General features: G+C 41.0%; 1 protein-coding gene across 4 annotated transcripts in view; it reads right to left on the bottom strand.

Annotated features, from left to right (window-relative positions):
* Nucleotides 1-5,388: 5,388 nt before the first annotated feature.
* LOC131050789 (alpha-aminoadipic semialdehyde synthase) overlaps nt 5,389-13,334 on the bottom strand; it is a 293,987-nt gene continuing 286,041 nt past the window's right edge. For all 4 annotated transcript variants that reach the window (XM_057985051.2, XM_057985052.2, XM_059216164.1 and 1 more), the window contains 2 exons: nt 5,881-5,950; nt 5,389-5,659 (listed from right to left, as the gene is read on the bottom strand). In XM_057985051.2, coding sequence (XP_057841034.2) covers nt 5,601-5,659; nt 5,881-5,950 — 129 coding nt within the window. In that variant the 3' untranslated portion in view covers nt 5,389-5,600. The remainder of the gene's footprint in view (nt 5,660-5,880; nt 5,951-13,334) is intronic.

Raw genomic sequence — 13,334 nt, 5'->3', positions numbered from 1 at the left:
CTTGTAAAAGGTCATGAAGAGGGAAAAACAGATTTGAAAGGTAAACTGATCAAAACATAATGAAATAAACATGCAGAATGTTAAAATATCATTAAAAAACCATTTCACATTGCTATTTTACCTTCTCCTTCGGATTGAGCTTGATGAAGTGAAGGTGCCCCTTGATAATGCTCCACTTGATGTGCTCTTTTGATTGTTCGATGTGGATGGCTCTCCAATATTGTGCACAAATGATAAGGATGAATGATAAGGATGAGATGATCAAGTTGCCAAGATGATTTCCTGGGCTCAAAAGGGTAGCATAAGCTTACTGGATTTTAAGATGATTTTGAATGAAGGGATGGAACCCTATTTTATAGGAAGAGGAGAGGAAAACGGATGGCTAGGCTGAATTCGAGATGAAGGGCTAAGATTTACTTGTGATCTCACACAAGCTCCAAGAGAGGGTGTGGAGACCAAGAAATATGCCCTAAAGGCATTTCGTATCTCCACACTCTACAAGATGCATTGGAAGAATTAAAAATTCTCCAAAAACGGATATTATGGGGATTAGAAGAATAAAAAGGAATTAAAAATTCCTTGGGAGAAGGAAATGTCTAGAGGAATGTGAGATTTCAAAAATCTTACATTCATCTAGAAAAAGAGCATTTAAAGCTAGTGGCTGGATGAAAGGACAACGAGTTGACTTTGTGGCTAATCATGATGATTAGCCATTAACGACTCATTAAGAGGGGGGTTAGAGGAAATGTTAGGTGGGATTTATATTTGTAGGAGAGTTTGACTAGGAGAGAGAATGAGTGGAGGGAATAAAAAATTAGAAGAATAATGTTAAATGAGTTTAGGGAGTTTCTAGAAGAATTTATTAGGTTAATGATGAATTAAGAAAATGATTTGTAGGAATCATGTAGGTTAACTAATTAATTGAAATTAATTAGCTAAGAGGAAGATTTGTGAGGATTTGATTGTTCAGAAGAATAAAGAAAGGGATTTATTTATTAAATAAATCATATAGTGACAATATTAATTATATTTAATTAATGTTGAAAATAATTTTAATTAACATAATTAATTAATTAATTATGTGAGGAATTAAAAATAATTAAAATAATTATTTTTAAGTGTCTACAGGTCATTTAAGGGTTATTTGATATGTTTATAAGGTTTTTGTCAAGTTTTAAGGTCATTATGTGAAAATGTCACAAAAAGTTGTCAAAAAGATGAAAAATGGCAAAAATGCAAAATTGCATTAAAAGTTGCAAATGGGAAGTTGAAAGGTCTTGGAGTTAGTTATAAGGTCCAAACTGACCAAGAGAATATAAAAGGTTGTATTTGGTCGAACCAAGGAGGAATGATAAGGAAGATAACAATTTTGAACAATTTGTGTATTCATAAGCTTGACATTTTGATAGTTTCCATTGTTACTTTGTTGTTTCCAGGCCTTGTACGAGCCTGTACAACTTGGAAACCATGTATAATTATCATGGTTAGATAGTGTCTTGAATTATCTTCCTTCTTGTTTTAGTTTGGAGTGATTTCATTGAGAAATGAAGAAGTTATGGATGTTTTATGGATTGCAACTTCCAAATTTCCTGAAAATAGTCATGTTGCAGCGTATGGTATAGACGCATATTAAAGATTTATGACCTCTAAATGGTTTCATTGGAAATATGTGTGATGAACCTTTGTTTCTCTTTTGGTTTGGCTCGATTTCATTCAGTTTTATGAAAGTCATGAAGGTTTTGGTGAAAACCGGTTTTAAGCTATCTTAAATGGAGTTGTTGGAAAGTGTTTGTAATTATCTTGTGATTTCACCATTGAAAAAATTAATGGCTTGCATATTCTGAAAGTAGACTCAGAGGGATTCCATTTGAGTATGGTGTTGTTTTTGTTTGGTCAAGTATTTGTTGTGAAATATGATGCCCTAGTAGGCAGCAAGCATACATTTTCCAGATTTATGACAGTCAAAATTGGTCTCAGTGCAAAGATGATAACTTTTTATTTCACCGTTGGATCTTTATGAATTTTGGTTATGTTGTTCTTAATAAAGTTTTCTAAAACTCCACTAGAGCGATTGGCCTAATCGTTTCGGGTTTGGAAGTTATTAATGACTTAGTGCAGGTATAGAAAATTGTCATGTGAATGACAATCACCTTGATGATAGTGAATTGGATTCTTTCAATGAACAATGATGTTTAATGGTTTGCAAAGGTATAGATGATTGGATATGTTTGAGACAACATTAATAAACCCCTGTAGCATGCATGGAAGTATGACTATTGAGATGCGATATATTACCTTGAAATCAATATAGTATATGAGTTTGATGTTTTAGTACCTTGATAAAGAGTGTTGGATGAACTTGAAATGGATTTGGATGAAAGTAATATGACAATATGAAACATTTTAATATGTTTATGCCTCTGATATTTAAGATATTGTGTTGAAGATTGAACTCCATGTTTTATTTGGGGTTCTTGGTTTTTCATGATGCTCTACATCAAATGGTGTCCACGTACCAATCTTGTCCCTTCAAAAGGTTGGTGTGGTCCACTAGGGTTTGTATGGGGACTGGGGGTCGGGAGAGGTCACCAGGGTAACCCAAGAAGGGGATTGAGACCTAGTAAAGACCTACCAAGGTAACTCATGACAACCTAGTGATAACACTCTTCCCAATTGCATACCTAGTGGTTTCTCTTGGTTTTGTCCTTTTGTGTATTGCTTGGGCCTCTCGAAGTTGATTGTTTGGTGGATCTCTTGTGATTGTAGCCTTGTGAGCCTCACGTGAGTCCTTGTATCATCTTATTCTTCCCTTCATCTCTTAGGTCTGGCTGATACCTCCTAGCACAGGGGGTGGACGTGATGGTGCCACATGGTTGGGTGGAGTGCTATTCACACCCATTGGGTTTTGGTTCGACTTGCATCATGATCGTGATGGCTCGTGAGAAGGTTGAAGACTTACATCATGTTCCAGAATTTGTACTTATTTCATTGTTGTACTCATGGTGATTTATATCCTTATGGATACCTTGTAATGTAAATGAAGATCATATGTATATTCTCATGGCAATGTATTATGAATCATGTACCTTGTAAAGGACAATGTAATCATATTTATAGAAGTTTCATTTGATCTTGTATGTATGGTTATGTTATTTTTTAGTATCATCGTTGTGGGGCCTTGAGGACTCGTGTAGATATTTTATGCTCATCTTATCTTTATCTTGTATCATCATGATATTCCTTGCATTTGTATGGCTTAATTCTTTTATAAGAACAAAAATACAATTTTTTTTTGTTGTTTATTATGTTTAAGTCCTCTAGGCCTCATGGCAGGGCGTTATAGAAGAAAGGAGGGCAAGAGGGTAGGAAAGAGAGGTAGAGAGAGGTGGGGTGGGAAGGATACATGGAGAGAGGAGCTAGAGATTTAGAAAGGAAATGTGTGTGTGTGTGAGTGAGAGAGAGAGAGAGAGAGAGAGAGAGAGAGAGAGAGAGAGAGAGAGAGAGAGAGGTGATATTAAAAGAAATAGAGAGGAAAAGAGGGAGTGGTAGAGTGATAGGTCTAGAGAGATATTATCGAAAGAGAGACAATGAAATAGAGAGGTGTAGAGATAGAAAGGTAGGTGTATAGACCTTGGGAAGGGAGAGAAAGGGAAAGAGGGAGGAAGTGAGGGTAGAGAGTGGAAGAGATAAATTTTCCTTCACAAAAATGTGCTTGTGTTATAATGCATTAGTGTTATAATGTGCTTGCGTTATGGGAATGCCTAAGGTACACAAAAATATTGCACTTGTGTTATTGTCCACTTTGGGCATTTTTAACCCTTAGGGTTCGATTTTCTTTAGGCATCTAACCCAAAGGGTTGGATTGATATTTCAATGCCACTAAGATATGTTTTTTTATATTGAAAAAAAAATGACAATCTCAGTGTGCTCCCAACTAGGTTTGCAAGTGTTTCTATGTCAAGTAAAAAATAACATAATAATGATGAGCTTTCTCTTAGCTTTCTAACCGTTTAATTTTTTCTATGTTTCAATTATGTTAAAAAATTCATTTTTACAAAAACCTATACGCAATATTTTTGGTCTAATTTTTAACCCATTCATTAAAAATTTGCAAAACAACCAAGAATAAACTATATGATGTTTTTTTCTCTCTCTGTAATACAATTTTTAAAATACTCAAAAAAAGTTGACATTTTAGGGAGAACAAACCATGCGCTATGTTATGTTTTTTTGATAAAAATATGAGCACTTTTTTTGCCCCCCTATTTGAGTCCCTTAAAAATAGCAGTTTAGAAAGCAGATTCAGAGCATTATAATTCTTAATTCTTAATTCTTGTTCTTGTTGCATCTTCAAATTTTGAGCATATTTATCTTCAAATTCTCATCCAAGATTTATTTTTCCTAATTTTAAGGCAAAAAGTGATCACCCCTTTTGGTCCTCCCATGTCCTACACATCCCTGTTAATGATCACATTTTATGGAGTTTGTGCAAGATTGTTTTCATATTTTTTATAATAATTTGATTAATGGGAACATTAATTTGGGTAATATATCATATTGTTAGAACTTGAAGATGTGTTTAGTATAAATGGAATTCTCTAAGGCCACATGGAAAATGGGAGCATGATAGTGTAGGAATTTGTACTAAAAGATCCAAGTAGCATGAAAAGATTTGAAGTACAAAGTTGACAAATACAACATCCATCATCAAATGATGTAACTCTATATTTGCCTCTCTTAGCTCTCTTTTATCTGATCATGCTCCATGATCAGATAAAAAAACTCAAATATAGTTTAAAGCAAAAGCAACAACAACAAAATTATGGATTGTGGGAATTCAATATCATTAATGAAGGTAACTCATCAATTTATAGATTTTTTTGGTTACTAGAAGATAACATTATAAAATATGAAGATTTTTGTACATTAATCAGATCTAGTAAAATATGAAGATTTTTGTACATTAATCAGATCTAGTTTAGTAATTTGATTAATGTGAAAAAATCCAAAAGAAGTTAGTCACTAGTGTAGCATTGGCCAAACAAGTAACCTTCCATAATCACAGATTTTAGAGGATAAACCATATATTTAAATAATAATAACATGGTATAATGTCAACCTAAATTTATAGGAGGTGATAGAAAGAGCAACAGAGAATGTAATATTCCTAAATAAATAGATTCCCATACATAAACTTCCTAATTTCAAGTACAACAATCAAAATAAATAGTCAATTAAGATCTAGACTGAATTCAACTGGAACAGACTCTAATCTACCTAAGGACCTCAAGCCTGAGCGAAAATGTGAATATTTATGCAATTATCTATATTTTACTTCATTTAATTACATAATATTATAAAAAAAATATTAACTTATAAAATAATTGCTCATATTTAACAACTTCTATTGAGGCATACTTTATTTTCCTTTCAAGTTGAAACATAATAATAATAATAATAAAATTCTGTGCTCAATGGTGGGCATACGCAAAGTTTGTCAATTCTTTACAATATACTAGATCCGAAGCCCTTTAGAGGGAACAATCGAAATAGATCAGCCTGGGATATATAATGAGGCTATAGTCACTATTGATGAACTCTCAAATGTATTCCACTTCCTCATTCATGTGAATGCCTGATGCTGCTAAGATCTCAAGAGCTGCAACATAAAAATTGCAGAAGGAAAATTCTCCAGTTAATACTTGGCAATATGCCCTTTTTTTCTTCAGTCAACGAGTTTAGAGAATGACTATATTGAAGTTGACTTTGAAGAATGAGTGAGTTGCAGTTCAGTTTGAAGAATATTTTTAGAATACTTTTGACTTTCTTTTGCACATAGTGCATAGTTTCATAGAATATTTTCAACTAATTAAACTTTACCTGGCAAATAGATTTCTGGTTCCAAAGGCCTTAAAACTCCAGTAGACTTGATTTTCCCCTCAAGTAAGAGCTGCACAAGGGAGAGATTGAATTAGCAAGTTAGCTCAAACGAATTGAATTAGCTAGCTGACTGCAACAAAACATTCTTATGGCACATTGTAAAAATATACAATTCACTTTAGGTTTTTCATACTATAGCAGTAATACACAATTCTAACATATTTTTTTGGAAGAAAAGAGTAGCTCATAATGCCATTCAATTAGAAAACAATGCTATCTTTCAAAATGATTGCAAACTTTCAAGCGATGATGGAGCTGTGCGTGGTGGGAACCGAATGCGGGCTAGGGCATTGCAGCCCTAGCTCGTGAGTGGAGCCTGCATGCTGGTGTGGTGGCGGGAGGGTGGAGTCTGCAGGTGTGGGTGTTGCTGCGGGAGGGGTTAGCTACGGGGCTGCGGGGGTGGAAGGTAGTGCAGTGGCTGCGGGTGGTGGGAGGTGCTGCGGGAGGCAGGGGCTTGGGGTTCCTGTGGAGTCGCAGCCTGTTCGTGGGGAAGGGCAGTGGGGGTTTCGATCTCCATAGTGGGGAGAGTATGTGTTCTTGCAAGGGGGTGTGGTGCCCTTGCCTAGTTCCTTTCGGGAGGTGGGCTCTCCGTGTGGTGCAATGTCTAGATCTAGTGGAGAGGCCTCGAAGGCGCCTCACAATATGGATTTCCGGGCTGCGGTGGGTTTGAAATCTCCACCCCAAAATGTAAAGACCTTTGATAATAACCTTTTTGCCTCAGAGTCCGGGGTTGGAAGTGCTGGGGGCTCTTGGATATTGAAGATTAATGGCTGCCTGGAGAGGTGCAGCGAGAGACCAAGGTTGAGTATTCCTCCAGAGATGATAGCAGAAGATGTTGATTACTTTTCAAAACATTCGTTATACTGCAAGTTTTTGGGGATGAGGATTTCTCTGCAGTTTTTGGAGAACTGGGCTCAGAGATCTTGGGCATCGGAAAGGGAAATGGAGATTATGTTACTGGCAAACAACTACTTCATGGTTACCTTCAATTGCATGGAGGATCGAAGTAGGGTTTTTGAAGGACGACCATAATTTTACAACCAGGTGGGGTTGTTCATCAAACCTTGGCATGCAGGGTTCAATCCTTCGGAGGAACTCCCGAATAGGGTCCCAGTGTGGGTCCGTTTATTGCGTTTTCCGGTGGAATGTTGTCGGGAGGATGTGCTACAGATGCTCGCTTCAATGCTTGGGAGGCCAGTTGGAGCCTCATTGCAAACCTTGGGGAGAAGGGTAATGACCTTCGCCTGTATTTGTGTTGAAATTGATCTTAGTAAGCCTCTGCCAGATGCTATAGATATGTGTGTGAGTTCCTATTCCTGGGTTCAACAGCTGGATTATGAGACTTCACCATTTCGGTGTCGTCTGTGTCATGAGTATGGTCATTTGCAGCGCAAGTGTCCTAGGTATAAACCGATGGTGCGCCAACCTTAACAGCCGACTCGCAACATAGATGGGGCTGACAAAGGAAAAGCCGCCATGACTGGGGAAGTTGTGGGTACTGATGGTTTTGTCCCAGTTAAGACAAAGAACAAGAATCGGGGACAAAAGAGGCCCCTACATGAGAGACAGGAGGAGGATACCTTTAACAGGTTTGAAGCCCTGGACGACCTCACCCAGCAGGAGGTGAACCTTGGGCTGACTCCTTTGGATCAGGGTGCATCAGGGTTGATCAATGATAGTGTGAATTGGGACTCAACCCAGGCTCTGCAAATTGCTGGGAGCCAGCAAATGGAGATGGATCTGCCAGGTGTGGCTCAGTTGGGGACCATTCCTAGTGTTGTAGTGGAGTTGGCTGGGGGGGATGTTTCTCCTTCAGCTCAAAAATTGGAATCTGCTGGGGCCAAAAGTAACAAGATGGGCTTACATTTGGGTCTCCACCAAAAGGACATTAAGAAAGGATCAACGGAGAAGAGTTCAAAGGTTGGCAAAAAAAAGGATTTGGAGAAGATCAAATTGATGGGGGAGAATTTGGTTGAGTGATTCTCACTTTTCCAATCCCCCTAAATGATTGTTTTATCATGGAATGTGAGGGGCTTGAACAGTGGCCCTAGACAAAAAGTTGTTCGGGAGTTGATAAGGAGTCATTCTCCTGATATCCTATTTTTGCAGGAGACAAAACTATCTGTGGAAAGTATGATGGATTTGGTGCCAAAGCTTTGGGGGAGATGCTAGTGTTAGTGTATTGGGGTTGTGGGTTCCTCGGGAGGGGTGGCCTGTCTTTGGAACCCTTTAAGGATTCGCCTTGTCTGGTGGGTGGCCTCCAGATCTTCGTTATCCGGGGTTGTCTCCAGCCTTGAGACTAGGGAATATATCTTGTTTACTAATATCTATGCCCCCACTAATCTTCAGGGTAAGCAGAACTTATGGTCCCATATTGCTTGTATGCAAAGGTTGGTCCCTTTTCATCCTTGGATTATGGCGGGTGATTTCAATGCCATCCTTGAGTTGAGTGAGAAGAAGGGGGGTGTTATGCGGTTGGAACCTTCATCTTTCCTTTTTCAGGATAATATAGCATCGTTGCATCTTGTTGACATTAAGCCTGGTAATGGTCTATTCACCTGGAACAATAGGAGGGTAGGGGAGTATTGGATTGCGGAAAGGTTGGATCGTTTTCTGGTTTTTAGTTTTTGGATTGGTGGGGAGTGGTCCACAAGCTCTGAGATTCTTGATTGGAAAGGGTCCGACCACTGGCCCATAAAGATGGTTTCTTCTTCTGCTCGGGTCGCCCGCTCTCCTTCATTCAAATTCCAACTTATGTGGCTTCGAGATCTTGCTTTGCAGACTCTTGTAGCGGAGTGGTGGAGGAAAGGGAGGCCTGCCTTTGGCACTGCTACGTACACTTTTGCCAAGCAGGTGCAATTTGTTAAGTTTTACCTTAAACAGTGGAACCGTCAGGGTTTTGGGAATATTTTTCATGCTAAGAAAGCTGCTCAGATAGTGTTGAATGGCATCACTAGCGACATCAGAGAGCACGGTTTGTCTGAAACCTTGCTTAGGGAGGAAGATAGGGCTATCAAGGCTTTAGAGGAATGGGAGCTTAGGGAGGAAATATACTGGAAACAAAGAGCTCGTATTGATTGGCTTCAAGAGGGGGATAAGAACACTGCCTTCTTCTTCAACCCAGTGAAAGCAAGAAGACATGGAAATGCCATTCCTGTTCTGGTCAATGATAGAGGTGAGCAGCTTTTATCCTTGCAGAAGATCTCTAGGGAGTCTTTACATTATTTATGATCCCTCTTCAGGGAGGATTCTCATGGGGAATCGGTGGAGGAGAATCAAGTTCTCGATTGCATCCCTTCTCTAGTTACTAGGGAGATGAATGAGCAGCTTATGGGTCCCATTTCGCTGGAAGAACTAGAGAGGATTGTTTTTCACATGAGAAAGGGAAAGGCTTTTGGACCAGACGAGTTTCCGGTTGAATTCTTTCAAGATTTCTGGGATATTATCAAACTGGATTTATGGGAAGTTGTTCAGGAGTCCCGGAGGAATAAGCAGATGCTTCAAGCTTTGAATGTGACTTTCATTGCACTTATCCCCAAGTGTGATGGGGCTGACCGGTTAGGCCAATTCCGACCTATATCTCTCTGCAATGTGATTTACAAGATCATCTCTAAGCTGATAGCGGATAGGTTGAAAAAGTGTCTGGGGGATGTTATCTCTGAGGAGCAGAGTGGATTTGTGGAAGGGCGCCAAATCCTGGACGGGGTGGTCATTGCTACGGAGACCATTCACTCTATGGCAACTTCCAAGGAAAAAACTATGTTTATTAAGCTGGATATGGCTAAGGCTTAAGATAGAGTTTGTTGGTCCTTCCTCCAGAAGATTCTCAGGGCGTTTGGCTTTGCTGACGAATGGATCCAATGGGTTATGAGTCGTGTTACGTCTACCTCTTTCTCGGTGCTAATCAATGGAGATCATACTGAGTTGTTTCGTGCTTCTAGGGGTCTTCACCGGGGGGACCCCCTATCCCCTTACCTATTCATTCTTCTCGCTGAGGGTCTGGGGAGGTTGATTAAGCATAATGTGGGTCTTGGTTTTATTCAGGGATGGAGTTGGGGTAATGACTTGCAGCTGCAGTCTCATTTGCAGTTTGTTGATGACATGACCCTGATGGGACTTGCTCGAATTAGAGAGGCCACTAATCTGAGAAAGGTTTTGGATGTTTATCTTGCATCTTCAGGCCAGTTGATCAATGAGGATAAATCTTCTATCCTCTTCTTCAACACTCCTAGTTCTATTCAAAGGAGGATTGCTCTTATCTTGAGATTCCAAGTTGGCTTTTTGCCCTTGACTTATTTGGGTATTCCTATTTCTCTTGGTAACCCTCCTAGAGAATCTTGGTAGGGTATCTTGGATAAATTTTGCACGAAGGTTGATCACTGGACAAATAGATGGTTATCCTTTGCTAGGAGGGTTCAGCTGATTCAGTCGGTGGTTCAAGCTCTTCCAATTTATCGATGTATGCTTCAAGTGGCTCCTAAGTGGTTCTTGAAGGGATTGGACTCTCTGGCAAGGCAATTCTTATGGGCAGGCAATCTTTCCTCCTCCAAATGGAGTCTCATCAATTGGGATTTGGTGTGTAGCCCAAAGCAATCGGGGGGGCTTGGTTTAAGGCAGTCTATTCTATTTGGGCAGGCTCTGGCAGTTAAATTGTACTGGAGGTGGTGTGCTGAGCAGGATCGTGGCTGGGCTAGGATTTTGGCCTACAAATATATGCACAGGATCCCGATGGAGGAAATTCCAAGATATCTGCTTGAGGGAAAAGGCTCAACGATTTGGAGTACTCTTAAGAAGGGGGCTTCTCTTATTAAGGAAGGTCTCTTTTGGATTTGCAGGAGGGGGGAAGAGGTCCTATTCTGGAATGACTCTTGGGATGGTTACCCCCCCATCTTGGACCAGTTTCCCAACCTTGGGAATCTTTGCCAAAGGTTTTTGGAGGCAGGGTGGTCTAGGGTGAGTGACTTCAAGGCTGTGTATAGGTGTGGGCGGCTGGAGATGAAGCGGTGGAAGGCTTCTAATGAGTGGCCGGTTGCTAGGATGGAGGAAGAGTGTGCTGAGTTGCATGGCATTCTGGCGAATAGACACTATAGTTCACTCAAGGGTAGGGATGGACTTGCTTGGTTTCCGAATCCTAAGGGCGTCTTTACTGTAGCTAGTGGATACCGGGAACTGTTGAACTGAAGATTTGAGGGAAGAGAGGTGCTATGGTGGAAACAGGTGTGGAATAATTTTTCTTGGCCGAAGTGTAACTACTTCGCTTGGACTTTGGTTTTGAACAGATGCCTAACTTGGGACAATATTCGCAAGTGGGGATTTATGGGGCCTTCCATTTGTGCATTGTGCGATAATGGGGAGGAAGACTCCTCACACCTATTCTTCAGATGCCCCTTTTCTATGCTTATTTGGCACTATTGGTGGGGGTGTGGAAGCATTCTTGTGTTCACGCGGATTCTCTGGTGGAGTTTTGGAGCAGTTTGGGCAAACCTCCTATCTTCTCCTCCTTCCTCTAGACCATCTGGTACATTGGGCCCATTTCATACTGTGGCAGATTTGGCTCGAGAGGAACAGGAGGATCTTTCGTGAGGTCAAACTGGTAGTTCAGCAAGTGGAATAGAATCATTGTTATGATTCGGGAGACGGTGGAAGCTAAATGTGAGGTGCATTTTCCTCTGAATAGAGATGAGGCAGATATTGTGAGTAGGTTGGAATTGCAAGAGTTGTCTCCTGCCTCAGCTTGTGTCAGGAGAGGTAGATGTACTTTGAAGAAGGTTCTGTTAGCCGCATTATTGTATACGGAAATAAAACTAGTTAATTAAGTTGTAATTGTGTTGGTTAGTTGGCAACTGAGGGGTGGTAGTTGCGGTGCGACGGTTGGAGCTCGCACCCCCTCGACATCTTTATATACTTCCAAATGTAACTTGTGTACGACACTGATTATGAATGGAATAACATATCTGATACTTGTCTGATATCTATGGCATTATTATCCTGCATTACGTGTTTTATCTATGTGCTTTAAGTTATTCACCCGAGAGGGTAAACATTTGGCGTCGTTGCCTAGACGTACTCAGGAACGGAAGATGCGGATGGCGCACGAACACGATGGGCCTACTCGTTGGGGAAATAAACCCAGAGGCCGACGATGTGCGAACAAAACTTTACACAGGAGAAGATACGGCAACAAGAGAATTTTCAATTTTGCTCTAGGTAGCCATCCAGACCTACGTCCGACGAGAGGCGGTGGAGGCGTAAATCCCACCCAGTGCCGTGTGGACAGCGTTGGAGGTGAGCCTGACAGTAAATCGGCTGATGAACCATCTTCCCCGGTTACTTGCACAAGCATCGCTGGCACAACAAGCTCGCCTGGAGGAGATTGCCCAGGAAGAGTGATGCCAACAAATCCTGGAGCAGTACGAAGACAGCAACCGACGGGAAGTGGAACGGGATGGCGCCAGGCCAGGAGGGAATTGAAACTTGAACTTTATATATTTAAATAAAAGTGTCATTGACACAAGATTGTATCCGACAAATGAATTAATAAAGACGTAATTTTGTTTATGTATTGCGAAGTATGGAAATGTATGGCAATTAATGCCCAACCTTTTGAATAAAGATAGAAATAAGAAAGTAGAAACGGACGAGTGGGAGGCCGCGTAGAGGGCCTTGATTTTGGAGCAACGTGTAGAACGTAGACGGAGGCTGAGGCAACTTGCCGAAGGACGACCGGCCGAAGGGGAGCTCGAGGGGAACCAAGGAGGTGTCACAGAGGGTGCAGAAGGCGACGGAAATTTCTACGTGTTGCAAGATCATCGTAGGACGCAGAGCCACGAAGAGTTTCTAGAAGAAACAAGGTTACGACGAAATCTAGTCGAGGAGACTTGGGATCAGTTTAGAAACTTATCCCTTACACCACGGAGTGAAGATCACCAATGGGAACTAGGAGTGGGCGCAGGTGAGAGCGAAGGGGAGGGCAACCGTACGGGTGTAGGTGCCACACACGATAGGCAAAACACCGTACCTCCAGTCGCCCACGCAGGACACACCACCGGCGCCACTGGAGGAAGCAGCGCAGGGTCACAAACACAGACACAGCCACCCCCAAGAAGATGACTCGGGATGGCGAGTAAACAAAAATTGCCAAAGTTCACAGGGGACGGCAAGGAAGACCCCTTACGACACTATCGTACATGTGAAACCATTTGGTCCGCCAATGGAGTGACAAACTAGGATGACTGGGTACAGCAGTTCCCAGCCACGTTACGTGGAGTTGCCATAGATTGGTACTCTGATGTGGACAAGCAAAAAGTGGCCACGTGGGCCAATCTATAGAAGGAATTCACAGAGGAGTTTCGGTTGCTCCGTGATGACAATGAAATTGTAACGGAAATATACAG

This window comes from Cryptomeria japonica, chromosome 2 (genome assembly GCF_030272615.1).
Source record: "Cryptomeria japonica chromosome 2, Sugi_1.0, whole genome shotgun sequence".
Taxonomy (NCBI): Eukaryota; Viridiplantae; Streptophyta; class Pinopsida; order Cupressales; family Cupressaceae; genus Cryptomeria; species Cryptomeria japonica.
This window is presented reverse-complemented; position numbering and strand designations above follow the sequence as displayed.